This window comes from Notothenia rossii (assembly GCF_949606895.1).
Source record: "Notothenia rossii genome assembly, chromosome: 12".
Lineage (NCBI taxonomy): Eukaryota > Metazoa > Chordata > Actinopteri > Perciformes > Nototheniidae > Notothenia > Notothenia rossii.
In genome coordinates, this window is record NC_136911.1 from 8,802,048 (window position 1) to 8,829,994 (window position 27,947).

The 27,947-nt window shown below is 41.1% G+C and overlaps 1 protein-coding gene across 2 annotated transcripts; it reads left to right on the forward strand.

The window, feature by feature from the left end:
- The first annotated feature begins 342 nt into the window (after positions 1-342).
- On the forward strand, positions 343-27,812 carry waca (WW domain containing adaptor with coiled-coil a). Of its 2 annotated transcripts, none has more exons than XM_079661031.1 (13): positions 343-595; positions 791-821; positions 1,636-1,828; positions 9,417-9,508; positions 10,136-10,251; positions 10,382-10,497; positions 20,951-21,193; positions 23,176-23,298; positions 23,513-23,664; positions 23,840-23,964; positions 25,887-26,082; positions 26,169-26,296; positions 26,386-27,812. In XM_079661031.1, the coding sequence occupies exons 1-13, from the start codon at positions 555-557 to the stop codon at positions 26,453-26,455; spliced, it is 1,626 nt and encodes a 541-aa protein (XP_079517157.1). In that variant the 5' UTR covers positions 343-554; the 3' UTR covers positions 26,456-27,812. The 2 variants fall into 2 exon arrangements, with proteins under 2 accessions (XP_079517157.1, XP_079517158.1); XM_079661032.1 differs by having other exon boundaries at positions 23,516-23,664.
- The last annotated feature ends 135 nt before the right edge of the window (positions 27,813-27,947 follow it).

The following is a 27,947-nucleotide window of genomic DNA, read 5'->3' on the forward strand; positions in this document are numbered from 1 at the left end:
TGATATTCCATAACTGCTCGATTTGCTTGAACATTAATAGAATAAGTCATAATCCTTACACTTGAGACTGATAGGAGTCTTACTCTCTATTCCTCCATTTGTTTTGTTACACTGTTACAGTGTTTATTAAGCTTTTGTGCTAATATTGTAGTAACATTAATAGTTATAAGTGAGTGAAATTAAATACGTGTTCATGTATAAACCAACAGGAAAACACCCCCCATATTATTTACTTGGCATTACATGGTTACTTGACATTTTTCCTAGGTATTATTGCTTTATAAAGGGGTTATCCCACTGGTTAGTGTACAATATCTGGCAACCCAGCGCGCAGCTCTACTGCTACGTTTTGTGGGCAGATAGAGATACGGCTGTGTCTGAGTGGGAGATGGACTGAGTGAGGGCGCTCTTTCGACCAGTGCTGCTGATAGCATTGAAATACACACAAGCTAGGTTGAAATTATTGACAATTTTAGATCTCCGAATCAACAAGAAGAATAGAGTACCGTTATCAATCTTTCACATCCCACTCCACACACACTAACACGGCATTGATGGTAATGTATGCAAGGAAACAACCGAGACTCGGCGATGGGTAAACATCCTTTTAACGTTACTTATTCTGATTTTCCTTTAACTCGTAGCTACGCTTTTACAATCCGCCATTTTTACTGAAACCAAAATAAGTGCATAGCAACTTAGACGTTCAGCTGTTGCTGCTCTTAGAACTATTTATATTATTTGACATTTAAAGCGTTATATTCACAACTGTCTTTCTTTTTATTTGCAGGTGCGACCGAAGAGATACTCAGCCCTATCAGGTACTTGTTAGCTTGTTTAGCCTGTTAGCTTGCTAGCAGCAAATAAGATTAAAATGGACACTCTAGTTCAGGCTTCTGGAAAGCACAACAGGCCGCAGTCAGTGCGGAAAATAACGTGAAAAGTGACATATTGTGTTCGAAATTACGGTCTAAACGTTGCAAATACGTTCAGACGTGGTTATTACCAGGCAACGACAACATAGTCTGGATGTTTCGTCGAATTCAGCTGTTTTTGAAAAGGTACAGGCGAGTTTAGTTGCAGCTCAAAGCTAATGATAGCCTGTTACAGTTAGCTTGGTTGCTAGTCAGTCCGATTAGGGCCTGACCGCAATCTGTCATTTTAAGGATATAGCTAGCTAAGCTTCCGAAACATTAAAGGGGCTCCTAATGAATACTGCAAAACCACGCATAAACCACTACATTCAAAATATAGTTTATAACTAATGACGAAGGTGAATACTAGGTTGTCTTATAAAACCTTCTGTTTACTTCCTTAATCCGAAAAATAAATGTCATTATACATAAGTGCATTGTTACTAAGTGAGCATTCACTATAGTTGATATTGTGACACTAACGCGACATATATTAATCTTCTACTTTGAAACCATACATAAATAGCTGTTTGATTCAAGATTAGCACCCCTAACCAATTACTAAAATATTCATAGCAAGTTTGTTTTTCACTTTGGTACATTGAACAGCCCAACAAGGGGTGACACTGGTTTGAGAGACATTGTGATGATGACACAAGGAGGAAATCAGTCTTCGTACAAAATATTGGATTGTTGTGAGGTGTTTGATTTGTGTTTACAGGCTCTCAAATACTCGTCCAAGAGCCATCCAGGAGGGGACCACCGCCATGAAAAGATGCGAGACTCCTCAGATGTCACTCCTCCCTGCAAAATGCTCAGGAGGTCTGACAGCCCTGAAAACAAACACATCGACAGCACAGGGCACAGCAGAGCAAAGGCTGTCCATACACACCGGGCCAGAGACAGGGATGGAGGTGAGAGAGTGGTTATTGAGACTATAATGGGTTTAGATTCAAAACAAACTGCACTACGCCTCTTCAACACTGCAGCTGTATACTTCATTCCTGTTACCCTCAGATATAAATACAGCCAAGTAGTAAAGTAGTTATTTCAGAGGCTGAAGTTACATAGATGCACTGAGGAAATTTGGTAGCAACCTACCAAATATCTATAACAAAAATCACTTAATTTCAACCAGTTGAGTAAATGTCAGTTGTCGGCAGTTAATTTCTATAACTGAAACCACAAAAATAGATGTTGTTTACATTCTAATGCAGTGTAGTGAAGTGGAATATGGTTGTATTCATTTGAATTTTTTCAGAAGTACAACATTTTTAATTGACTGGATTTCTTTTAAGGATTGTGGAAAAAGCTGAAAGGCAGTTTTATCCATCTATGTGGTATATGTGATGTGGGGCTGATTATAGTTTATTATGGTGGTATTGTTCTGAGTTTCAAAAAATTTGATTTGTGTAGCCTGTTTTTCAAATTTGTATGGTCATAACATATGCGTAAGACAAATCATGAACTGCAGTAGCCACTGCTGTGTGTACAACATCCGTCTAAAGACAAGCGGCTACAAAACTAATAAGGATGTATAGTATTTTGCGGTTCAATGGTTGATGGAGATGTTGTGGGTTACTTTGTAGATCAAGATGAAAATATGACCCATAACAACACACAGACAGTTACAAGAATATGTGTACAATGTGCATAAACCCAGTGTTGCTTTTTATTCTGAGATATATAAGATTGGATATTGTCTATGCTTTAGATAATGACATAAAAAAACAAAGTGACAGCTTACATTGATTCAGCAGTCTTATGCTATAGGAAGCTGCCTATTAGGGCTTTGTTTTTGATCAAACTGGGTTTCTATACAAACGCCAATGTTGTTTTTGGGTATGAGATAAATACTTTAAGATGTACAACAGGTTAAATGACAACAAATGCTGCTCATGTTATTTTCTGGTTCTAGCTATAGCTCTTGAACACTATAAGCTTGTTATTTATAACTCTCATTACTTGCAAATGTTGACAGCCTAACCTGAGAAGTAAGAATTACTTACTTTGGATCTTATAGGTTTGGCGAATGATTTCAAATCAGAATCACACATGCCATACAGGCCAAATTACTCATAGTGTAAGATGGCTGAAATGTGCTGATCTGGGGGGAAAACGCTGCTTTTTTTGAGGATTGACAAGTTGACGCTGGAAAGTGGTACAGTGGTGCATATCTTTGTGTGGATACGCATCAAGATACCGCCAGTGTATGGGCTTGAATACAAAAACAATGGATGTGGTACTTTTGACGCCCATCTTGCATTGCCATGTTTGCTGCCCTTCTATTTCCCATTATCCTCTCTGTGCATATTGAAAAGGGATGAATGGAAAAGCTTTTATGAAAGCCAAACCAAGCTCATTAAAGTGTCTGCTGTAATTTCAGCTACAGGTGAGAGTTCTTCATCGGTTATTAGCTTCCCTGGAAAAATAGATTGTTAATTGCAGACTGGGTAATGTCTAGTCTTTTAGAAACCATCTCTTGTGATTGGAATAATGTTTTTACTAATGAAAATGGCTAATGTAATCATGGATTCATTATTCTGCAGCAGCTATCGTGATTTCAAATTGGTGTAATTGTGCCATAGTGGGCTGTGAAAGGGGGATTGGAAATGTACCTACAACAAGTCCTGTGTGGTTGATAGCCGGAAAATAATTAAATAGTTGAAATTCAGAACCAACTTTGTCACACAAGTATACCTAATGACTAAATTACTCATATGCTACGGACAGTCTTACTCATTAGTAACTTTGGGATGTTCCCAAAATCCCTTATGCCACAAAGCTATTGGACCAGCATTATTTGATAAAAAATGTTGCAGGGCTTCTGAAAGGAGCTTATTGTGGAGGCCCTTTACTTTCTCTTAAATACCTGCATTACCAGGACTAAATTAAACAGTATACATTTGAATATTTAAGTGGTGAGTACGTTGCTAGGTCAATAAATCAATCACTTGTTGTTAAATACCGGGAATATCGCAGAGGCAAACAAATCTCTTATTGATCCTGTTTAACAAAGATAGCCAATAGTAATGGACTGCATTTATATAGCTCTTTTATTTTTTGCAACCCCTCAAAGCGCTTTTACATATACTAGTCAACACTCGCATGTTAACGCACATTCATACAGATGCAAGGGATGCCATACATTTTGGAAAATGTGGGTTCAAATCAAATGTGGAAAACCTTTAGGTAGCAGGCCCTATGTGTCACTTGTGAAAATGTCAAACTTCACAGGCTGTAGTTTAAAAACAACCACAGCTAATTAAAGTGAATTATCTAACGGATAAATAGAGTATTCCGTCTGTTGTCGGATTATTTTCTCTGCAAGGTGCCCTCTTGTAGACATGATTTGAACAAGCTGTCTTTGAACATATTTTTGAAGTTCAAATACAAAAAGCTTCTGAAATGGAAGGGTCTCTTACTCCTAATGATCCGTTTGATCGCACTGACATCATTAATTACACCTGGCTGGAGTCAGTTCTGCATCCACTGTTGTTCATTTGTTGGGGCTTTTGTTTACCTAGATCACTGTGCATTGCAGTGTTTCAATGGAACATACTGCACCGTCATTTGACAGCTGAAATAGACAGAGTGAAATATCTGTAGAAATATGATATTATAGAATTGAATGGGCCCAAATGATTAACTAAATTGGGAACCTGGATCATATAGAATATACCTGGAAAAGACAAATCATGCATGCCTGAGAGCCTGTAACTCTCATGCACACGGTTAACACCCTAATATACTTTGTGTTGAGTTGGACCTTGGTGTTGGGAATAAAAAAAATATAGCATCATACAGAATGTGATGATGCAAATATCAAAGGTCAGTGAAAATGAAAAATACCCAAAGCGCAACACTGTCAGGCAACGACTTGCAGAGTTTAGGAACGTGGTAAGGAATCTACCCTGAACAAAAATATAAATACAACACTTTTGTTTTTGCTCCCATTTTTCATGAGATGAGCTCAAAGATCTAAAACATTTTCTCCATACACAAAATAACCATTTGTCTCAAATATTGTTCACAAATCTGAAAAAATCTGTGACACTGAGCACTTCTCCTTTGCCGAGATAATCCATCCCACCTCACAGGTGTGGCATATCAAGATGCTGATTAGACAGCATGATTTTTGCACAGGTTTGCCCTAGGCTGGCCACAATAAAAGGCCACTCTGAAACGTGCCTTTTTGCTTTATTGGGGGGGTCCGAAAACCATTCAGTATCTGGTGTGAGGCTTAGGGTTAGGGTTAGGGTTAGGGTAATGTTGTGAATCGAGTGGCCCGTGGTGGTGGTGGGGTTATGGTATGGGCAGGCGTATGTCATGGACGACAAACACAGGCCACTCGATTCACAACATTACCCTAACCCTAAGCCTCACACCAGATACTGACTGGTTTTCGGACCCCCCCAGACCCCCCCAATAAAGCAAAAATGCACGTTTCAGAGTGGCCTTTTATTTTATTTGAGTTCCTCTCGCCAAGGCTGTATCATTGATAACCCTGCACGGTATGGTCAAATCCTTTTTAAATGCTGTTCAATTCAAGTAATGCAGCGTGAAGGCCTACATTACATTGTAGGGAACTAGGTTTAATAGGACAATGTATTGTGGAGGATAATTGGTTACAAACATGGGTTATGCCATTTCAAACAAGGTTGTGGGTTAGATGAAGTGATGACATTTGTCAGCCACGCACAGATTTGAGATTCACTTGAGAATAAAGGTATTATTATTAAGGTTTTTAACAGATTTTTTAGCAACATTTGGGACATGCCTGTCCAACTCAAGGATAAGTTGGATTGTAAACTGTTTTGTAAAATATTTTCTTTATTCGCTTCAAATCTCCTTTTAGTATTTCGCCGGGTTTTCGCACGTTTGTTATCCCTGACACCTATGGTATGATTTTCATGATCAAGCTGCAGGTGAATGCCCCATTAGATGCTGTAGTTTACAAGTTAAATCATTTATTTTGCACTTGTGGTTGTGCCCAAGATTGTTGCCAGTCCTGTGTGTTTACACATTGCAAAACACGGCTCGGTGTGGTAGGGCTGCTCGATTATGGCAAAAATCATAATCTCGATTATTTGGGTCAATAATTGATATCACGATTATTAAAAACAATTATCCATTTACTTTGAAAACATTATTTATTAATTTATTGGAGAAAAAATGTGAACAGCATGTTTTGAGCAGTTGATTATCCTGAACTCTAAGTATAACTCAACTGAAAATAATAATACAAATGTAATTTGAAAAATGTAAAGTAATAATAATAAAAAAATAATAATTTTATTTCGATTACGTTGTTTTCGTAATCGTTGCAAGCCATAATCGTAATTGCAATTAAAATACGATTAATTGAGCAGCCCTACCGTGTGGCCCCAAGGGCACGCACGAGTGCTCACTGCGTCCTCCCTCTCTTGCTGCTTTATTTGAGAAAAACCTTTTCACCAAAAGTTTTCAATCCAAGTCTTCCTCTGCCTCTCTGAAATGTTATTATACTCCTGAAGGACGTTTAAAAAATGTTACAAATATACAATTATCCTCAAGTGCTTACATGGCATCTAATAAAAGTTTGACAGATTTGAGAAGATAGGATCAACAGAAGCGTGTTCAGTCTTGCTCTCTGATAGCTTCACTTATTCTGTTTCCTTTGGTGGTGTTTACATCAGAAACACCAGGGAGGCAGCACAAGTATTGGGACAGATTTTTAACCAATTTTAAGAAATACTGCTACACAAATGGACTTCTGATCTTGAGCTTTTTGTTTAAAAAGTGTAAATAATGATTCTACACCCCTATGCTCTTGATTTACCCCTCCAAAAGATGATGCCATATTTATATCATCGTGGCAGCTTTACATACATTGAGAAACATTTTGGTAGGACACTTTTTGAAATTGACAGTGCTATCGTTTCATATAGGGGATACTCTACCAAAATCATATTTTGTTAAATTGTGGTACGGGATTTTATAGTACAACTCAGATTTAAGGCATTGGAGACAGCGTGCGTCATAAAAATGACATCATTAGAAATGTATAACCAAAATCCCACAGTGGGACTGCTGCTACTACCCACATGTACAGACCAACAAATGCTGATATGGCATAAAATCAACCAGAATACACAGGCTAGCTAGTGTAAGGCTAAAGCTTGAGGTTTCTGCTCATAAAAGTGTCAGTGCTGTGACCAAAGCTTGTTTATTGTGTCGCCAAATGTACATGACGGCAGCGCAAATAGATGACGTCATGTGATGACATGTTTCTGCTTGAATCATTTATTTGTATTTAAAGTGTAGCTCTACTCTTCATCAGGTATTTACTGCACATTTTGACATGCCTGCTGTCTGTCATAGTTTTCAAGCAACACATACTTTACAGCTCCCTCTTGCGCAGTGATGCAATAACACTACAAGTAATTGCATATGATGTATACTAGTTCAGAACTCAACTTGGTGCTCTAAACCATGGAATGACTTCTTTACATTTATTATTTAACAGACGAATGCAAGTGTCGAACACAGACACAATCCTCTTGCTGGGGGATGAGGTGGCATTTTGCTCCTGGCTACTTTGGTTAACTATTTTCATTATAAATAATATAATGGATTTTCGTTTCACGCTCAACAAACACTTTCCCAAAAGGCAACAGAAAACTGGAATCAACATATCAAATATTATACATTTTGTTATATTCCATGGAATGCTCTTAAAGAGCATCTTGCAGGTTGTTATTTTTTCTACATTTATGCTTAAACTTGCTTAAAAATTACAATTTAAAAAAGTGAATGCAGGATTTGATATGTTTTACGAGACATAAGGGCAGGAATTCAGAGGGAAAGGAGCAATTTTGAGCTCTGCTCTTAAAAACGGCTTTTTTTTAAGGTCATACGTCAAACTCGTCATATTACATCACACAGGGGACACATCTCCGCTCTCTGACCGCGGGTATAGTAGAGTTGTGTTGAGTAGAGCGGTTGTGTTTTAAGGAGCTGGTATTTTTCGGTAGTTTTACATTGTATTTCACCATTTGTAATCATGGTGCAGTATTGTGTTTGTGCAGGTTGCACAAATACCAGCCTGTCAGGACATCGAGTCCACAGTAAAAAGGACCGGAGCTAGCGTTCGTTCCTGGGTGCGTTGTGCATCCACCTTCCTGCAGCACATACTCTCCACAGCTTTATCAGGAAACCGTATTACTTCTCTCCCGTGTGTGCGTGGTGGCTGTCACTCCTGGCTCCGGGCTCAACCTCCACTCACCTGCTGCAATCAGCTGTGCACCCTCCCCGACTACACACCTGCTTTCCATCAAGCCATTTACAATGGCATATCAACGGAGGCTCCACAACCTTTCTCCGCCAGATCGTCAAGTCTCAGCCGTATCTCGCGTCTCTCCTCCGGTACACAGCACCGTAGTGTGGAGTTGCATTAGGTAACGCGAGATACGGCTGATACTTGCGCATTAGTTTCTGTTATGGATCAGTATCAACAGTCCTGCCAGTAACGTTACTATATTATCAATACTACTTTAGTTATAGCCTGATATATGATAGCTAACTTTACAATGTTGTGATGTGACCTTAGCTAACATTCTGTAGCTAACGCCGGTCACTCACCAAGATAGCTGCTCTGTTCTCCACTGGTTCTCCTCACACCACAGCTCAATTTCTCTCCGATGGCCGTTATTTCTTCTAATCCTTGGCTGCTCCTGGTCTCTTGGACGCCTAGCAGGCTCATAATTATAAGGTTGTGGTCCGTCATATGCATTTGAATATTCATGTTCAACTTCTTCTGTGTCTTCTGTGTCGAAACTAGCATTGGGATCCATGTTTATTAATACGTTACACCGGCCGCTCTCCCCCTTGAGTCCCCCGTGTTACGTCACACGCGGGAGGTCACGTGCCGAGGCTTTTTTATGCGGAAGTGAACATTTCTTACAAAAACGACGCCAGATGTCACTTTAGTGTATATTTCTGTACATTTTTGGGAAAATCTAGTGTATTCATCATTTTCCTACACATTTATTCACAGGTGTCTTTAACCTGGAAGTTGCTCTTTAACATCCCGAGAGCAATGAATATCTTAAGTGCTTTGACAAAAAATCCATACAAAAATGTCATCTGTGGAAGCCGTAATACTGTAAAAAGCACGACCAATCATTTTAGCCGGGCCTTCCATCTGTGCACAAAATTATCTCGTGCCCTCATTGCTCATGTGTGCGTTCGTGCGTGTTGGAGGAGGGGCTCTGTAAGGAAGTGGCAGATTTCTTCCGGCTGTGTATTTTAAAATTCTAGCGCACTCGAGCTGGTTTCTCCAAAATTACCTACCCCACCTTTTAAAGCTATAGTGTTCAATTGAAACTTGTCACCTTTTGGCAAGTTGAATTAGAAATATGTCATCTTTGTGATTTGTTTTTGAAAGGAGGGTAGGGGCTAGAGGGGGTTTACATCTTTGTCACAAATGACCGTTGTCTCTCTTTTTGTGTTTTGTTGCAGGGACCAGTTTTTCTCCACAAGAAAACTCTCACAACCACAGTTCCCTTCATAGCTCCAACTCACATTCTAACCCCAGCAAGACCTCAGACACAGTAAGTGTTTCCTTCGCCTCGGCATGAGGGCACGGTGGACTAAAACACAGCACAACGCAACAGTTTTTCTTGGTAGTTTATGCTGTACTGTAGTTATACCACGTTGATCATAGATATGTGTTTTGAAACAATCAGTGCACAACCTTAACTACTACATATAGTTGCATTGCTATCGTTTGAACCAAGAAAATGGAGAGAGCAAAGTGCGTCATAGCCAATTCAAAATCTGCAGGCTTGATAATCGATGATATATTGCCACATAGAGGGATCAGCCACACTGTTACGGTCATTTCAAGTTTGCTTAAGTAATGGACATAATTAATTTCGATGGGCTTGTCTCGTCATATCAAGACTTCAATGAAGCACTGGATTACACTGTAAAATGGTAACGGTGTGCAATTTTGTTCTAATTTTCTGCATTCTGTTTCACTTTGGTTACCTCAGGTATCATGATCACTATCAGAAATAAGCCTTGCCTTCCGCTTAAAAAGCTTCTGCGTATATCTTTTGTACTTTTCAGATGTCATTACAAGCTCTTGCATCACATCCCCTCACAACACCCTTGCACACAATAGTTTTCTGGCTGGCTGGCTCCTGCAGCTTAATATGTGCTCTTCTTCTTCACAGCCTCACGAACCCGGGGACGACTGGTCAGAGCACATCAGCTCGTCCGGAAAGAAATATTATTACAACTGCAGGACAGAGGTGTCCCAGTGGGAGAAACCTAAAGAATGGTTGGAGAGGTAGCTACAAACCCTTGACGTCAACCGCTTGTTTGTACATACTCCATACATTTGAGTTTTTAAATAGGTGCCTCGTAGAGATTGGATAAACGAATAACTGGTTTCATGCATACTTGTTTGTGTCTTACAGAGAACAGAAGCAAAAAGAGACGACAAAGACTGCGGTTGTCAACAGTTTCCCCAAAGACAGGGACTACAGACGGGAGGCTATGCAAGCATCGGCAGCCCCCGGCTTCACTGCAGCTAGTAAGTGTTAAAAACATCACAAAAACACACATTATCCTCACCAGTCTGCTGCGACTGGTGTTAATTCATTACATGTCTTTGTTTGATGCAGGGTTTACAGGGGCACTGCACCGGCGCCCTCTTATCAAAATGTTTTCCCGTAAAATGTTAAAGGGATGCCAGAAAACAATATTTCTGTGATATGAAATATGAAAATCGTGTCAAATAGACAGTCCGATGGCAGCTTTGTTTTCATGGCCCTCCGAATAAATAGTGGATTAGTTTCCGGTTGGTCTGCTGGTGGACAAGTGGCAGGCAGCAGGCTTAAACTTAAACTGTGATTTTTTTTTTTTTAATTACCCTAATTTTCGGACTATAAGCCTCGCCTTTTTCCCTATTTTTCGACGCTGCGGTTTATATAACGGTGCGGCTAATCTATGGATTTTTACAGCTAACGGCCAACACCTTTAACTCTATGGGCTCTATGGCCGGTCCGCGGACCCCAACCTTTAAGCGGCGGGTTCCAGCAGGAAAAGCTGGAGGCCGGAAAAGAGTGAGACAGGTAGCGCGCAAAAGTAAAAGTGGAACCGAGAGTGGTATGCCGCTGCTGCGGTTTATATTCAGGTGCGGCTTATAGTCCGAAAATTACGGTAGATCTAGTCTAATGCATTATTTCGCCGGAAAGTTGGCTGGCCGTAATATTCGTTAGCGCCCTCGTACTATGTGCTGCATATCCTGCTTGGCTGGACGAGGATGAGTGTTTCCATTTTTGTCCCCATCTTTGCTTAAAGCTATGTTTTTAAAAAGTGTTATTACCTGATGATGACTGTTTTTGAGCTGATCAACGGCAGTCTTGTTAGTTAGTGTTGACACTCGAGATAAGAAAAGATAGTTGTTTGTGTGTGATGGTGAATTCTAATCAGGTTTTTCCTTATAAAATTGCTGCCCCTTTTTCTCAAAGCAATGATAAACCTGTGAGTTGGATGTAGAAAAGTTAGAATCAATATATAATTGTTTTATTGTAAAGTCAATTCAGATTGAACATAGTAAAAAAAAATGGGATATATATTTTCTAAATCCTCTGGAGCAGAGAGAGGAGCTGTGTATTATTGTTATTGATTAATGCATCAGTGTTTCTTAGGGTCAAAAACACTAAACTCACATTAAAATGAAAGTGTTTAGTTTATTTAATAAAAGAGCACATGTTCAATGTGAAAAGTGACCGTAGATATAGATTAGTTGCAATTTGGTGCTATATGTAAAAAAGAAAAAGAAAAAAATGAATAAAAAGAAAAATTAAACACCTTTTTTTTTTAAACACCTTGAATTTCAGGAGGGGCGCCTGGTTCTGTTGGCGGCGCGCAGCGCCCCTCCAAGTCAATGGTAGGGGAAACACTGCATTTGACCTTTTTTAGAGAGGTTTAGTAACAAAAAACACATTTGGGTGTATTTGCCGTTTCTCTGGAACCCATTGGTTGATTTTGGTGATTGACACCTCGTTTTAACCGTTAGAGCCAATAGAATCGAAGGGGGAGTTCCACATACACACACGTTACCATTGACAAGTGAGAGCTATGCGCACGCAGTCGAAAGCAATGTTATGCTCTGAAAACTGAAACCTAGGCTCCAACTAGTATGTATGAAGATGGATTATCAGGAATCATTTCAGAGTGACACAGACACATTGGATTCACCTTCAGCAGCGTTTTTATTGTTTTGATGCCATTGAACACTAGGGATGGGTATCGTTAGGATTTTACCGGTACTGGTACTGCTTATCGGTATCGGTATTTTTCGATACTATTATCGATACTTTTCAATAATTTGTTGATCAAAATTATAGAAATGAATACAAGATGTGAAGATTAAACAGTCCTTTTATTGTAATTTTCTTGCAGAAAAAATTGTATAACTTATACATTAGCTTCTCAGAAGCAGACACGAATAAATAAAATAACTTAAAGGGGCCTGGCTCGCCCTATCATGCTTTTCGGGGTTTCCCCTCAGACAGAGGATGAAAATAGGAATTTTTTAACATTTGTAAATCAGTTACATCTTCATCCAGACATTTCAAACTGACAACCTAGCTTAACAAGAGATCCGTATATTATCCTGGATTGTACTTTTAAATCATCACAAAATAGATGATATGCTGAACTGAAACACGTCAAATTGTGACTGAAGGTTTAATCATAGAACAAAGTATTTTAGCTTAAATATGTCAATTCCTAGTAAACGACCAACAATTGTTGAACCATACATTGAAACGTTGACCTTTAACAACATTTAAATGCAGTTTTCCAATTCACAAGGACATCTGTAAGTTTAACTGGTTTATAAAGCATTCAATGAAAGGCCAAATTATTATAGGTGTAGGAGCTCACATTAATACACTGTCAGTGTTAATAAACTAAAAAAAGACAAGGCAATGTGCCTGCAAGACTTCACTCAGGTAAACAAAACATATTACCGTGCACAGCAGCTAACCTGCCTGCGAGCCTTTGCTCAGGTCACATTTACACACGGCCCGCAAATCGTATCAGGTTGCACTGAGGGAGGACGTTGTTAGCGTGCTACTGCTAGCACTATTAGCACTAGCACGGGAGTCTGAACAATAATAAGAGCGCTGTTGAGAGAGATGAAGAGTGGCATTTTCAGTGGCCAATCAGATGGATGAGGGTTCCCAACCAACCAGAATGGTTTAAAGTTAAACTAAGGAAGTAGACGTAACACATATACCGATAGCAGCACCGTTTGTCCAGCGGTTTAACGGTATACCGATACCGTCCAATCAGGTACCATTATTGACTTAGTACCGGTTCTCGTCCCTATTGAACACACATTTTGATCAGAACAACAGCTAAGGTAAGAAGCTTCCTCCATGAAGCTACGTGTTGTGATATCTGTTTTCGCTTCCCCTGTATCGAGTTCGGATCGCTCAGTGATGATACTAATATTTCTGGAATCTGTGGAATCTCAGCTTGCTAATCTTCTTGTGAGACTTGTGTTTTTGTTTCGGTAAAAATGGTTCGTATCGTCAGGTAGCTGAGTTTCTTCCCGTATTATGACAGTATCATGCAGCTCGCGGATCCAGTAATGAGTGACCCGACAGTAAAACTAAACATATCTATAACTAGTTTAGGTAGTTTGAGAGGTAATTAAAATAGCTACGAGTGATATTCTAACCTGAAGTGTGTGTTTTGTTCCGCTCACCGCTGCATGTAATCATGCAGAGCTGCCTGTCGACTCGTCAGCAGCAGCTGATCTCTCTCTTCCGTCAGATTAGACTTCACTCGCGTTTATGTCCATATCGATCAGATCCAGCTAGTTCTAGCTAATGATATGACTATCTGCTTATTAAAAGACACCTAAACAATAAATGTCGCTATGCAACCGGGTGAGGCCACAAAGTATAGCGCAGCATTATGCATTTGTTTACATGCCCACCGGAACCCCAAGGCATTACCAACAGATCAACGCACAATCAACCCATACAGGACATCTCTTTCTCCACATTAAGTGTTAGACGTTAGAATTGACTATTCTTGTCTCTCACATACTCTTCTTGTCTGTCACATAAGTGGCGCAACTGAAGCGGTATTGCGCTAAAGGGATATTATTTTGCCAGACATTTTGACCGAAGAGATTTAGATTTGCCGGCTTACGGGAACTCTGACGTCGCCATTTTGTGTGCTTCGTGGATGCGCTCGGCTCTTCTCGACTGCTTCTCGGGTCTGCTCGGTCAGCTTCCGGATGAGGAAGCATTCGTTCGACCAACTTACAGTAGATAACATTACAAACATTTTTAACAGTGGCCACAATAGTGTAAATAATGTTTGTTTTGGCAGTTATAGCATCATGTAATGTTTTCTACTTTTTTACATCTGGGAAGGCATTTGCCTTCATCAGATGGAAAGTTTTTTTGACAAACAACTTAAGTATTTCTTATAGCTATGCAGGGCATGCAAGCAAGCAAACACAAACAAACAAACAAACAAGTGAAATGAAGAATAAAATTGAAATTGTACAATATAATATTGTGGTGGTTCATCTTATAATTCAGTCTAATGCACCAGACAGCATCTAAGACCTGCAAACATCTAAATGTTCTAGACGAGGCCCCCCAAACCCTTCGTGTGTCATTTCGTCCGCGCGCATTTTTCAGGGCAATCTCTATTGGGCTCAGGGCCATCTGTAAATTAGCTTAGATGGCCCACAGGGCCATCTCCCAAAATCCTTAATGTCATGCACTGCGCTGATATCGAGCAAAGTTGACCTTTGACCAAAGTTCTTTTCCGTGAGCTCACAGTATCATAGTGTGTGTGATGCAGTAGGGCTGTGCGATTATGGCAAAAATCATAATCAAGATTATTTGGGTCAATAATTGATGACGATTATTTTGACAATTATTCATTGACCATTTATTGAACTTTAAAATGAATAATATTTTACCAATAAACAAGATCACAAATATGTTGGAGCGCACTTCCAAAACCATACTAAACATATATTAATATGATAAATTAAAAATAAATTAGACCAAAATAAATTAAATCAAATATGTTGCAGTGCACTGTCACAACCTACTGAAAACTCCTTAACATAGCCAACATTTTGGTAAAACATATTCAACATATTCCACCTGAATTGATAATAGACTATAATCAATTTAAACAGAACATATCTTGATGTTTGCATTCTTATACCATTTTGTACAATAATTATAATGTATAAGTTCAAACAAACTAAAACTTACAGCTGATTAATAACGGTATCTAACTTGAGTTTTTATTATATCAAAAACCTGTTGAAATGCTACTGTTATTTTTACTGTCCCCAAAAAGCGCGTTGACAGCCTCCAGGAATGCTTCTTTCACAACTTCGCCGTCTTTGAAAGACTTCATGTGTTTCGCAAGAACTTGACTGACACGATAAGATGCTATGGTAGCAGCCTTGCTCTTGTTGTTGGGCCTGGTGAAAATGGACTGTTGTGCATTTTAGCTGTCCTTTCAGGTCCCTCGCCTTTTGGGAGCGTAGGGCAGAATTAGGAGGGAATTCCGTCTCGTAGCGTTTGTGCACTGTTTTGAAATGCCGCTCCTAAATTACCCTTCTTCGATAAAGCCACACTCGCATTGCAGATGAGACCTTTAAATATACAGTCTATGGATGAGACAGATGGACTTTGAATTGGAATAGAACATAATTCAATCCTCCCACTCGGAGTGAAAATGATATATTTTGGGCTTTTTTTGCTTCTGCCATAATTGCGGTCTTGTGTGTGTGCGGACTGTCACTCCTGTTGACACGGACAACGTCAGCGAAATAGTGCCCACCAGCCACTCCCCGACACATGGGGTGACGCCGGCCAATCACAAAGCTTTGATGCGTTCAAGTGCATTATTCTGGCACAGGAAAATTATGTTATAGAATATTGTTGTTCTATTTTTAGACACATCTCGCGATCGACTGGGAATCTCCCTGCGACCCTTCTTTTTAACGAGTTGGTGCTCTTGTTCTGACATCTTCGCTCGCGCTGAACACTCACAACACATGTCACTCCCACATGGCCGAGTGGGCTTTTAGGGAGGGGCGAAAGCGCACCCAGCTAAATAATCGTGTTTTGTCAATTATGCTGTTTTCATAATCCTCGCAAGCCATAATCGTAATCGCGATTAAAATACGATTAATTGCACAGCCTTATGATGCAGTATAATTCCGTTCATGAGACTTTACTGCAAAGCAACAGCTCACTTGGATTTCACGTTCATCTCCAGTTGGCCAATTCTTCATCAGAACGTATCGTTTTTTCTCAGATTCTTTGTCATTTCCATACACACTGCACCATAACTAAGCAAGGCAAACTGTTTCTGATGAATCAGTGTTTCTGTTCTGATACAGTTCTCTCAGTTTGTTTACACACACACACACACACACACACACACACACACACACACACACACACACACACACACACACACACACACACACACACACACACACACACACACACACACACACACACACACACACACACACACACACACACACACACACACACACACACACACACACACACACACACACACACACACACACACACACACACACACACACACACACACACACACACACACACACACAATTCAATTCAGTCTGCATGTCGTCCAGAGTGTTGTACCCCATCTGGTTGTCAACCCTATAAAGATAGTCTTGGTGGAAATAGCTGACGTACGATGTGTCTGACCTAGGGTTGCATATCGTTGCTTTTTTACGATACCAATACCACTAAACGATACCGATACATATCGTGATACTTTCATGTTGCATAAGGGAACAATTGAATCATCCTGCAATTACTCTCATGAAGTGCTTTATGATATAGTTAACATGTCAAATGAATATTACATTTAATTGTGGGACCTTTTTAGTACTGAACAAACAATGAAAAACACGTTATCTATGAAGAAAACAGATTCTGCAATATCATTTATAACAACCATCAGGTGTACCAAGTACATCTTGGCACCAGAGAAAATAGCACCAGTATAATCAATATTCAACCTGAGATTTGACTGACCAGAGAACACATAAAGGATCATGAGATCTCGGCATTGCACATAAAACAAATGGCTTCATTAAAATCAACATTTGCCTGATGAAAGAAAACAAATCCCATCAGAGTTCAGTTTTGTGCATTCATCTTCAAGAAGCTAGGATATCACCTGCTGAACTGAACACTCCCTTGCTTGGCACGCTGCTTCCCTGAACACAAAGGTACTTGGTTTCCATACGAGACAGCATTGGTTGGAGGTTGGATGTGTTGCCACCTTTCCCAGAAATAAACTTCTTGCAGTGGCTACAGACCCCACCATTCAGACTGGCAGTCATATGCAAATCTAAAGTGACTCGTTTGCGGAGTTTCACAGCGAAATTGACATCGTAATTCCGACGGTTTGGGCGCGAGTTTAAGGACATTACGCCTAATTTGTATTAAAAGAAAAAAATTGTGTCGAAAACCGGATCTGATTCTAGCAGCCGCCAGTAACCGTTATTTCGGTAATACCAGGAACCGGTATGCACCCCTAGTCTGACCTTTTTGTATGTTTCAATAATACATATATTCCTGGCTAAAACTCACACATTGATGCAGGATAATAGTGCCAAACGGGTAATATTCAGTCACCTGAAAATGATATTTCTCCTAGGTTCAATGTTTTGTAATGATTTCAAGACGGTGGTGCTCCTCTATCAAACTACTCCAAAGATACTTAAGCTATCACTGAGAGGATGACATGTATCATGAATAACCTGTTTCTAACCACTCCCATAATCTATGAAATGCCTTTGATAGTTGCATGCATAGAACGACGACATACGAAGGGCTAATTCAGACATGCACTGCGTGTGCCAGTTCAGGGACTCATTCGATACAGAGGATTGATTTTTTTGTTTGTGCTCATTCTTAACAGTGTTTTATAAGGAAAAGGAATTCTGTGTCCGAGCACGCTGGTGTTACTGGGAAGATTTACCTCAAACCTTTCTCCGCGTTTTTAATATCCTGTTTTAATTGGTTTGTAGCCTTTTGAACCAAATATTCTCAGGGTTCCTATGGATATTTAAGTCCTAGACATTACATTTGTTAAACTTAAAATGAGGCAAGAGAGCAACAGCATGGGAAGGTGCCAGTGTACATCTAAACTGTGACAAGAAAACAATGTCCTGATGCATAGTGGTAAAAGATTGTCAGCTCATGAGTGTGCTGTTGGAGGTTAGCTCTGATGGGTGCATACTGACACACACACACACACACACACACACACACACACACACACACATACACACGCCACAATTGTTCTCCTTTGCACATCAAGCAAATTTGATTACATTATCTTTTAGCCTTGTTGTTCTGAATGTAAACAAATAAAACAGCTTGAGGAAAATAGAAAGCAAGATCAAGACCCCCCTCCCCCCTCTTTTTTTGCCACCCCTGCAATTGCAGTGTTTTTATATAGATGAACTGAACCCTAGGGCTGTCCCGAATACCATTTTTCGGGCGCCGGATATTCGGTAGTAATCAGCAGCGGATATTCGGGGGGGGGGGGGTGGTAGTAATCAGCAGCGAATATTCGGCGTGTGCACGTTTTTATTATGTGTTACGTTACTGTTTAAACTGCGGATAAAGCAGCTTCATTAATTATAGTAGTAGTAGTAACTACATTATTCAAAAGTTTACAGTAAGAGAGAGCTCTCTCCCTCTCCTGACAGCCCGTCAGTATCTCATGCAGTTCGCTGATCCAGTAATGACTGAGTGACCCAATAGTAAAAATAAACATATCTATAACTAGTTTAGGTACTGTAGTTTGAAAGGTAGGCTAAATACATTTATTAAAATAGCTAAGTGTGATTTTCTAACCTGAAGTGTGTGTTTTTCTCCGCTCACCGCTGCAGGTCATTATGCAGAGCTGCGTGTCGACTCGTCAGCAGCAGCTGATCTCTCTCTCCTGTCAGATTAGACTTCACTCGCGTCTATGTCTATATCGATCAGATCTAGCTATTGAAAGCGATGTCAGGCGCCCAAGCTGAGATCGTATATATTTCCGCATTTTAACAGTGCAATTAAAAAGTATAAGAATGTGGCAATTCTCCTTTATTGATAGCATACATTTAGGAGAAAAAATAAGAAAAAAAAAGAATATCAGAATAACGAAATTGAAAACCGAATAGTAGGCCAACGACCGAATATTCAGATATTCGGGTACAGCCCTACTGAACCTGAGGGTGAAACGCTCCAACAACTTGTCCGAACAAGCTAGGTGTCAAAGCAAAGACACAAACAATCTACATGTTGTGTTCTTTCTGGATTCATTGATGTGGGTTCACTAACCCCATGTTCATTCCATTAGGACAATTTACCAGAAGTCCTTCTGTCATGAGGGACATTGTCACTGCAGAAACCCCTGTTCACTTGCTGTGGAAAGCTAGTGCTGATGTTTGAAACTTCTGTTGATCGTAACACTTGCTGAATATACTTCATAATAAATGATCAATATATGATAGTTGGCTAATCAAGACCAGTGTTAGACTCATAGAGGGCAGCTTGGCCTGTAGCATCATCACTACTAACGGCTCCTAATAACTGTGGGTGATCACATGGCAGGAACTCTGTGTTGCATTAGAGGCAGATGGAGATGTTCTGCCCTCAGTCAAAATGTTGACTGAAGCTGACGTTCAGTTATTACTGAGCCCTGTGTATAGGGAGCTTTTACATTCTCAAATGACTAGTTTCACATATAATATAGGTGTTAGGGACTCATTGATATATAATAACATTTAAATCGCCTAACTTTGCACAAACAAAAACACCAGTTGAAATCTAAGGTGCTTTTTTAGATTATTCTTGGCTTCTTTCATTTTTCATACATGCAAAACTTGCATTGACACTTCAAAGGATTTTAATTTGAAACTTGTAATTATATCATGCCATACCTTGACAACTAAATCAACTAACACATTTTCAATTCATGTTGCAAAAGCAAATATTTAGTTGTCGGGGTACCGTCTTATCCAGAGAGCAGTGCGCTTAAATAGCAAAGGGGGCCTTCTGTTGGGGGGAATGTTATTCAAGGTCCCTTTAGAGACAGTGAAATGCATTTGAAGAAATCCAGATTAACAGAATAAAAGGTTTATCAGAGGGCAAAACATAACTGTTAACTGTTTTTAATTCGGAGTGGAGTCTACCAGGAATGTGTGCTCCCTTGCATGTGATGGAAACTGTTGTACATCCAATACTGCTATAGTTAAACCCTCTGTTGGCATCATGCTGAGATGCCAGAGTATCCTTAAATGAATGAGAGGCCTGTTTTATCTCATGGAAGGCTTCAGTCTGTTCCAACGCAGCCTTAAGACAAATTCATGATTTCGGTGAAAATCTTTAAGGATCGGCGAGGGTCTGTAGGAACCCCTATGCCGACCTACAGCCAACATTTCGACCGCACTTAATCCTACCACACAGCTTGGTTATTAAGCATGATTTAGAGCCGGTAATTGGTCGCTCGTTTTGTGTACTGTAATTATGATGTATTCACTTACCCTTCTATGAGCAGCTTTTTCTCGTTTATATTAAGTCAAATACAACAAGCGATGTAGTTTGAATGACTCGCAGATTGTAGTATGTATTGCTCAGAAGCTCAAGCAAGTCTGCACCTGTCCTTGTCTCCTGATGTATGATATCTTGTCACAGAATGCCATGCAGGGCCATAAACCCTATTTGTAGATTGCCAGAAGTTGCAGGGCCGAATCTCTGTGTGTCTTTTTATATGCATGTCTTCTGCACAGCCAAAGGATGTGATAGCATTCCATAATGGGGCTGATGTGTGATTTCACTTGCTCAATGTTGAGCAACTGCATTATCACTTGGTAAGAATTGATTTGTGAGACTGCCTTTGTTGATGGAATGGCTTCCTCCTTTCTGCAGAGTCAGCCCAGGTGGAGAAGCCTGCAGCCACGCAGTCATCGTCATCTTCTGGTTCTGGGGGCTTGAACGCCTCATCGGGGCCCCACGGATCATCAGCCTCAACGGTGCCCGTGTCCCCAGTCCTGCAGTCCCCTGCCCCCCCACTCCTCCATGACCCCGCCCTGCTCCGCCAGCTCCTCCCAGCACTTCAGACCGCGCTGCAGCTCAACAACGCCAGCGTAGACATGGCGAAAATCAACGAAGGTAAGAAAGAAGGCAGACGATGCGTGACAACTGTCTCCATTCAGCTGGCTGCAGTGGCTCTTTGATGAGCACTAGTTACAGGGCGACACTTTGAAATGATACCATGTACTGCTCTCTGCTTCTGGACTGAAGTGAAAAGGATTCCTCCAAGGGAAATGAAACTGAGTGGTTTGACAACTTTCTTTTTTACGGTGGTATGAAGTTAGGAATTTAATCGTGGTATTTCACTGGAGTGGGTGTTGACATACTGCAGTGAGTATGCTGATCTGAACAGGTGGGCTTTGAGGTGGGACTTGAAGGTGGTGATTGTGTCAGACTGTCAGATGTGTGGGGGGAGAGAGTTCCATCATTTGGGAGCAGGGCAGCTAAAAGCCTGAGCACCCATGGTGACTAGGTATGGGGTGGGGGCGGTTAGCCGGCCAGCAGAGGAAGAGCAAAGGGAGCGAGAGGGGGTGTACTCTTGAAGGAGGCCAGCCAGGTTGTGAAGGGCATTGAATGCGAGCAGGAGGTTTTTGTTGTCGTGACTTTCTTAACCAGTGACAGTGTTTTGAGACTTCTGTCAGAGTGAAAGTAACCACCTACTTTCACTTTGAAAACAAAACAAGTATGAAGCTGTTGTTGATGACAAATGCTTTACATAAAAACAAAAATTAAGAAAGAGCAGTTGAGCTGACCTTGTTATTCACTTTGAGATGGTTTGGATAGTTTTTTGGGCCAGTGATAAAGAATTCCTGTCACAGCCATGTGGAAAGGAAAAGCGTAGAAAGCTGTGGTTATACCGGATAAACCGACTGTGAGCCTCTCCGCTCACACAGGGTTCAAATAGGGACGGAAAGAGCAGGTTGGTTGAACACAGGCGTTTATTAACTCCAAACAAAAATATACGCGGGTCTCAAACGTTGCCCGGGTGGGAACTTTCACAGGTCCTTTGGCGAGCTTCCAGGATCCCGCCTACTGCAAAACAGACCCGAACCAGGTTACAACATGCTTTTATTCCGGCACTGATTACCTGATTCTGATCAGCTGTCTGGCCTCCGGCCGAGCCACTCCCTTCACTCCAGCAGCCAGCGCCCAAACCGACCATCAGAGAGAGGCGAGACAGAATCATTTTAAATATAAAGAAGAAGAAGACACTTTCACATTGTCTGTCAGGAAAAGGCAACTGTGGGGGGGCTACAAATGTATCCCACGTTACTTTTTTAGCTATGAGAAATTGGTGGAAGCAGTCCCCTCTATCCCAGTTGGATTTAAGATACCCATTGATCATCCCACAAGCACTTTAGTTGAGTACACTATGAATGACTATTCTTAGAGTCCATGTTGTGCCAAAACTGAGAGAAAACCTTGGCTGACATTGTAAGGGGCACATCATGCATCCGGACTGGCTGTGTTTTTTCCCTCGGTGGTTTTTGTACGCTCATCCCATCAGCGAAGATGACGCCATCATACGCTTCTCAGAAGTTGGTTGTCTGAAAGGACTCAGACTCATTTTGTTCTTTGACTAAGCTTTTCTTAATTGCCGTTTATTTATTGCTTCTTCTCCTCGTGTTCCTGTTCCATGTTCTTACATGCGCATGTTTAATTAAATGTATGAATAGAACAGGGTTTGTTTTTGCCGAAGTTGCTCATTTCTATTCTTCCTGTCCAGTCAGAATAAAGTACTTGCATAATAATAATAAACAAAACCTATTCATACCTAGAAAATGCCTAGATCATTATTGGACTTCAATTGTTGGTGAGCCATTCGTTGTTTATTCAAGTTTCTCAACAAATACTTTTTACAAGATTACATTTGAACACATAACCTAATTTACCCTTCCACAATACAGAATATCGACCAATAACAATCGCTGGCTGATCAATCCTCTTCAGCACTGTGGACCTAGTGCATGTTCCATTTGGACACATTACTGTATTTGACTGTGTAGCAGGACTTTATAAATCAGTGCAGGGACTAACAGTGTGTCTCTTTACCTCTCCAGTTCTCACAGCTGCTGTCACACAGGCTTCACTACAGTCGATGCTCCATAAGATCCTCACTGCTGGACCATCAGCTTTCAATATCACTACTATCCTCTCTCAAGCTGCTCAGCTCTCCAACCAAGGTAAGCACAACTCACACAGAAGCTTGTCTATTCCAATAATTACTGCTGATAAACTTAAAGTTTTGATAATGGCATCAGCGAACCTGACTTGCATGAATGTCTTTAAGATTTCCCCGATCATGTACCTGCTCATAGTGGTTTTCTTGCCGGCTGTAATTCGAGAAGATTGACTGAAACCCTTATGCTGTTTTGCTTTTTCTCTGCGTACGTCCAGCAGCTCAGCAATCGAACCAGTCCCCCATGTCGTTAACATCGGACGCCTCATCGCCCAGGTCTTATGTTTCTCCGAGGATCAGCACGCCACAGAGCAACGCCGGTCACAACAAACCCCTCCACAACACGCAGCCCGCCATCTCACATTCAAAAGTAAGACACAAACATTCAGTGTGTTTAAATACAGTGGGGAGATAGGCCAGCTGGTTGAAATTTAAGACGTTTTTATATAGATATATCAAACTACACTTTGAAGTATACATGTATATGTATACTGTGTATTTTGGAGAGGATCTGGATTGATGTGTTGTTTCTCATTTGTGTTTAGGCGAGTACGACATCAGGGAAGCAGTCCTCTCATCCCCAGCCCTCCTCCCAACAGACCCTCTCCAGCGAGAAGCAGCACAGTCACGATGCCTCCACGGCCTCCCCCCGCAACCTGCAGCGCCAGGGGTACGTGCAAGAGCACTAGGTTCAGAAGAATAAGTAGCACGAGAAGGGAATTCTAGATCCGTTTGCTTAACTTTTGTCATTATTATACCAGGCTCCTGGGGTGGCAGCTGTTGCTAAGTCCATATACTCACATTTGGCCAAGACAGAAGTGGAAATACCTCATCTCCCAATGTTTTGGAGAACCCATTCATATCAAAGTTTGGACCACCACATAAAAAATGGTTTTCCTGCCTTTAGATTATCCTCGTTGTGTAATGTTGTGGCACCACCTGCTGTTCATTGATGGAACAATGTAGCTGCTTCATTCAGAAGTCTCTCATTGAAGTCATTCATTGCTTTGTGAAACGATTTCCAAAAAGGGGAGGAAGCTCCCTGATGCTTCTGTTCCTCTGTGAATATATTGTTGGCAGGTGAAGACACAGCTGTTTGTAAAAATATTTGATCAGCCTTAGTGTTCCTTCTTGTTTCAAAGTCAGTCATTTGCTCGGAAGTTTCATCAGTGAGGAACTGAGATAGACCCAAATCTTGCTATGTGTTCTAGCATGTAAATACAAGGTCTAAGTTACTACTTTTCATTTTGTATTATGTTGTTTGTCTTTCCAACGCGTAGCACACTCCTGGTTTTCTACCATCTAAATTCCTTTTTCTCATCTGAAACTCTAGTAAATGTTCACATGAAACGAATGAAGCCGAGCTGCTGCATCAAAAACCTGTTAAGCCCGATTGCCCCCGCAACAATATTGCACAAAACTGTCTCAGGGCTTCTTAACATTTAACAACCTATTAATATGTCATACCCACTTAACGGGAAGAAACTCAGCTATCAGACGATATAAACAATTTTTACCTAAACGAAACACAAGTCTAACACCAAGCGTCTGAATCAGCACTAAGCGAAGAAATACTAACGCACTTTTAGCACATAACTCACGGTAGCGATACTCTATACCTCATGCTATCTGCACTAGATATCATATGAAAGCTGAGATTCCACAGATTCCATTGGTATAAGTATCATCACTGTGCGACCTCACCGAACTAGCAGTCAGCAAAGACAACATTCAACTTCACTTTACGGGGCCAAAACGGCAAATACGTCTTACCTTTGCTGTTTTCCGATCACAAGTTGTGTTCAAGGGCATTAAAACGCTGCTGAAGGTTAATCCAATGGCTCTGTGTCCATTTCTGGCCATAAACGTATTTTTCATATAGAGTGTAACGGAGCTTCCGGTTTGGGGCATGCTGCGAGCGCATCATTCTAACTCACCAATGGTAATGTTTAGATGGATTTAGGAACTTCCCCTCGATTCTATTGGCTCTAACGGTTACAAAGTGGTGTCAATCACCCAAATCGACCAATGGGTTCCAGAGATACGGCAAATACGGCAGAGGTGAGTCCGCCTGGACCTACTTTTTCTAAACCTCTCTAAAAAGGTTTGTTTTGCATCACTCTTGATACAGGGGACATGTTATAGTTTAGATTCCTAAAGCTTTTAGTCTACTATCCCATCATTCAAAGGTGGTTTTCACTATAAGTAATGTTTTTTAATTTTTTAGACGGGAACTATAATTTACATTTTTTTTACTATGTTCAATCTGAATTTACTTTAAAATAAAAACATCTATATTGATTCTGAAGAAGTGAAGATATAGTCATTTGTTCTGGGCATGTCATTTTCGAGCCTGAGGCCTGAAAAACAGGCTCGGGGCTTAACAGGTTAAGAGCCGTGATCAAATAGTAATCTTCCTGAAGATGTCTGTTAGCTAAGACCTATATTTGGTGATCAGCTATATTGAGACTCGAGGGAAGTTGTGTTTTTAATATTGCTGCTGAGAACAATTTGATTGGTCCTTTTTGTGAAAGGTCCGTTTCTCCTTATGTCTCAACACTGACATGCTCCTTCAACCCGTGTTTGTTGCAGCAGTCATAGGAGCCCCTCCCCGGGTCCCAACCACGTCTCCTCCTCCTCCTCCAGCAGCCACGCCCCCAACTCTGCCTCCGCTCCCCCCTCCGCCTCAGCAGCCCGGACCTCCTTCACCCCCTCCCTCGCCGCCCATTTCAACGAGAATCTTATCAAGCACGTGCAGGGCTGGCCTGCCGAGCACGCGGAGAAACAGGTCTGTACCTCTTAACTGTCCAACTTGTTATCTTTTTAGCAGCAACACCCATTTATTAAACTAATGTTCCTGTGTGACCCTTAAAGGCATCGAGACTACGTGAAGAGGCGCACACCATGGGGAGCATCTGCATGTCGGAGAACTGCACCGAGCTCAAAAACCTGCGCTCCTTGGTCAGAGTCTGTGAAATACAAGCGACATTGCGTGAGCAGAGGTGAGGAGGAATTTGTATTCTCTAAGAAAGCACCTGTTGGCATTTATGGTAGAACAAATAATCACTGTCCTCTCCGTCTTTCCCCACAGGATACTGTTTCTGAGACAGCAAATCAAAGAACTAGAAAAGTTGAAGAATCAGAATTCTTTCATGGTCTGAAGACTTCTGCAGTTGAAGCAGGGGGGTTGTGGGAGAAAAAGGGGGAAGACCCATTGCACATAGTTGGAAGCTGGAGGGCGAGCAGCCGGTCACTTCCTCTGGAGCCCAGTCTTAAACACAGGAGCTGCAGTTTGGACCGTCGGGCTGGAGAACCAAGAGTGAAACCTGACGAGCTGTCGGAGGGGGGGGCTGCTTTACAAGACTCGATTCTGTAAAAAAAAAAACAAGCCCACGGCAGGGGGGGAAATGTAGATTTCTTGTAGATGTGATTATCTATGTTGTACATACGTTTTGTAGATTGAATGCCATGGAAAGCCATGCCTATTAAAGCTTTTGACATCGAAACTAATCAACGGCTAGGTGGCTACATTCATTAGCTAGTCTCTCCTTCATTTTAACGCAGACTTTAAAAAGCTTCATTTGGTCATAGATCATTGAACCATTAAGCATGTGGAGGAGGAAGCCATTAATATACACACAAGTCTAGCACTGGTGTCAATGTCGTTTAAATATCTCTAAATTCTCTTCCTGTGAAATATAAGCTGTACTCAGGCGCCATGGACGTCCCCTCTCTTTGGTCTTTGCTGAAAAACGGTTCACTGATCTACTCGCAGCTTCTGGTGGCTCTGCATGTCCCAATCTGAGAATTAAAAAAACAGTGCCTGGTGGTGTGGTGGAATGAGTGATTTAAATTGAGATGTGACGGCGTGCTGCTTTGGACCATTCCCCCCCCCCCCCCCCCCCCCTCTCTCATATTCTACGAAGAGGCGGGTACCACTGGTTCATTCCTTTGTACAGTCGCTAACCAGCAGAGGTTTTATTTATAAATAACAACGATATCCACACACTTTGATTTGCACCCATATAAGGAGTGGTCCTCCAGCAGTGTGGGGTTCAAGGCGGATGTATGTGGATCACCTCTTGTGTCAGAGCAGGGCAGCAAGAGGGCACACGGTCAAATGTGAAATGTATGTATTGTAATAAAGATGTTCAACTAAAGCGAGCACTGGTTATTTTATTGGAGTTTTAGGTTTGGTTCTTACGCTAGTGCCTTGTTGAAAGTCTTAAGTGTCACAGCCTCGTTTACCTGCAACACCCACACTTTATTTCACCCAACAGGAACAGATCTTCAACAAGCATGTCATGCACACGGTTGGTTTTTTTTCTAGCACGTCCCATCCCGCTCTTGTTTGTTCCCCACTGTTGAAGAGCAGGGTTCTCAGCTGTTTCATTTCCACCATACTATCTATTGGGTCTATAACTGAACTGCAACACACTCAGTAACTGTGCCCACGTCATTGCTTTGTATATTGTTTCCTGAAATATATTGACATGAAATAAAATATGCCTCTCTGGGGCCATGTTGTTCTTGGGTTTTTGATGGTACCTGTAGCTTCAATTTATTGTCTTTGGCTCTTTGACACTTATGTGTTGTGGATCGTTTGAAGTAGGCATAGTCAAAGATGACACACTGTTTGTTTAAAGGTGACCT

Bases quoted from the DNA above. Each gene is read 5' to 3' on its own strand.
- waca (XM_079661031.1), top strand. From the start codon at position 555: ATGGTAATGTATGCAAGGAAACAACCGAGACTCGGCGATGG. The intron at 10,498-20,950 runs GTAAGTGTTAAA...TCCTTTCTGCAG, and splicing joins CCCCGGCTTCACTGCAGCTA to AGTCAGCCCAGGTGGAGAAG. The intron at 23,965-25,886 runs GTACGTGCAAGA...TGTTTGTTGCAG, and splicing joins CGCAACCTGCAGCGCCAGGG to CAGTCATAGGAGCCCCTCCC.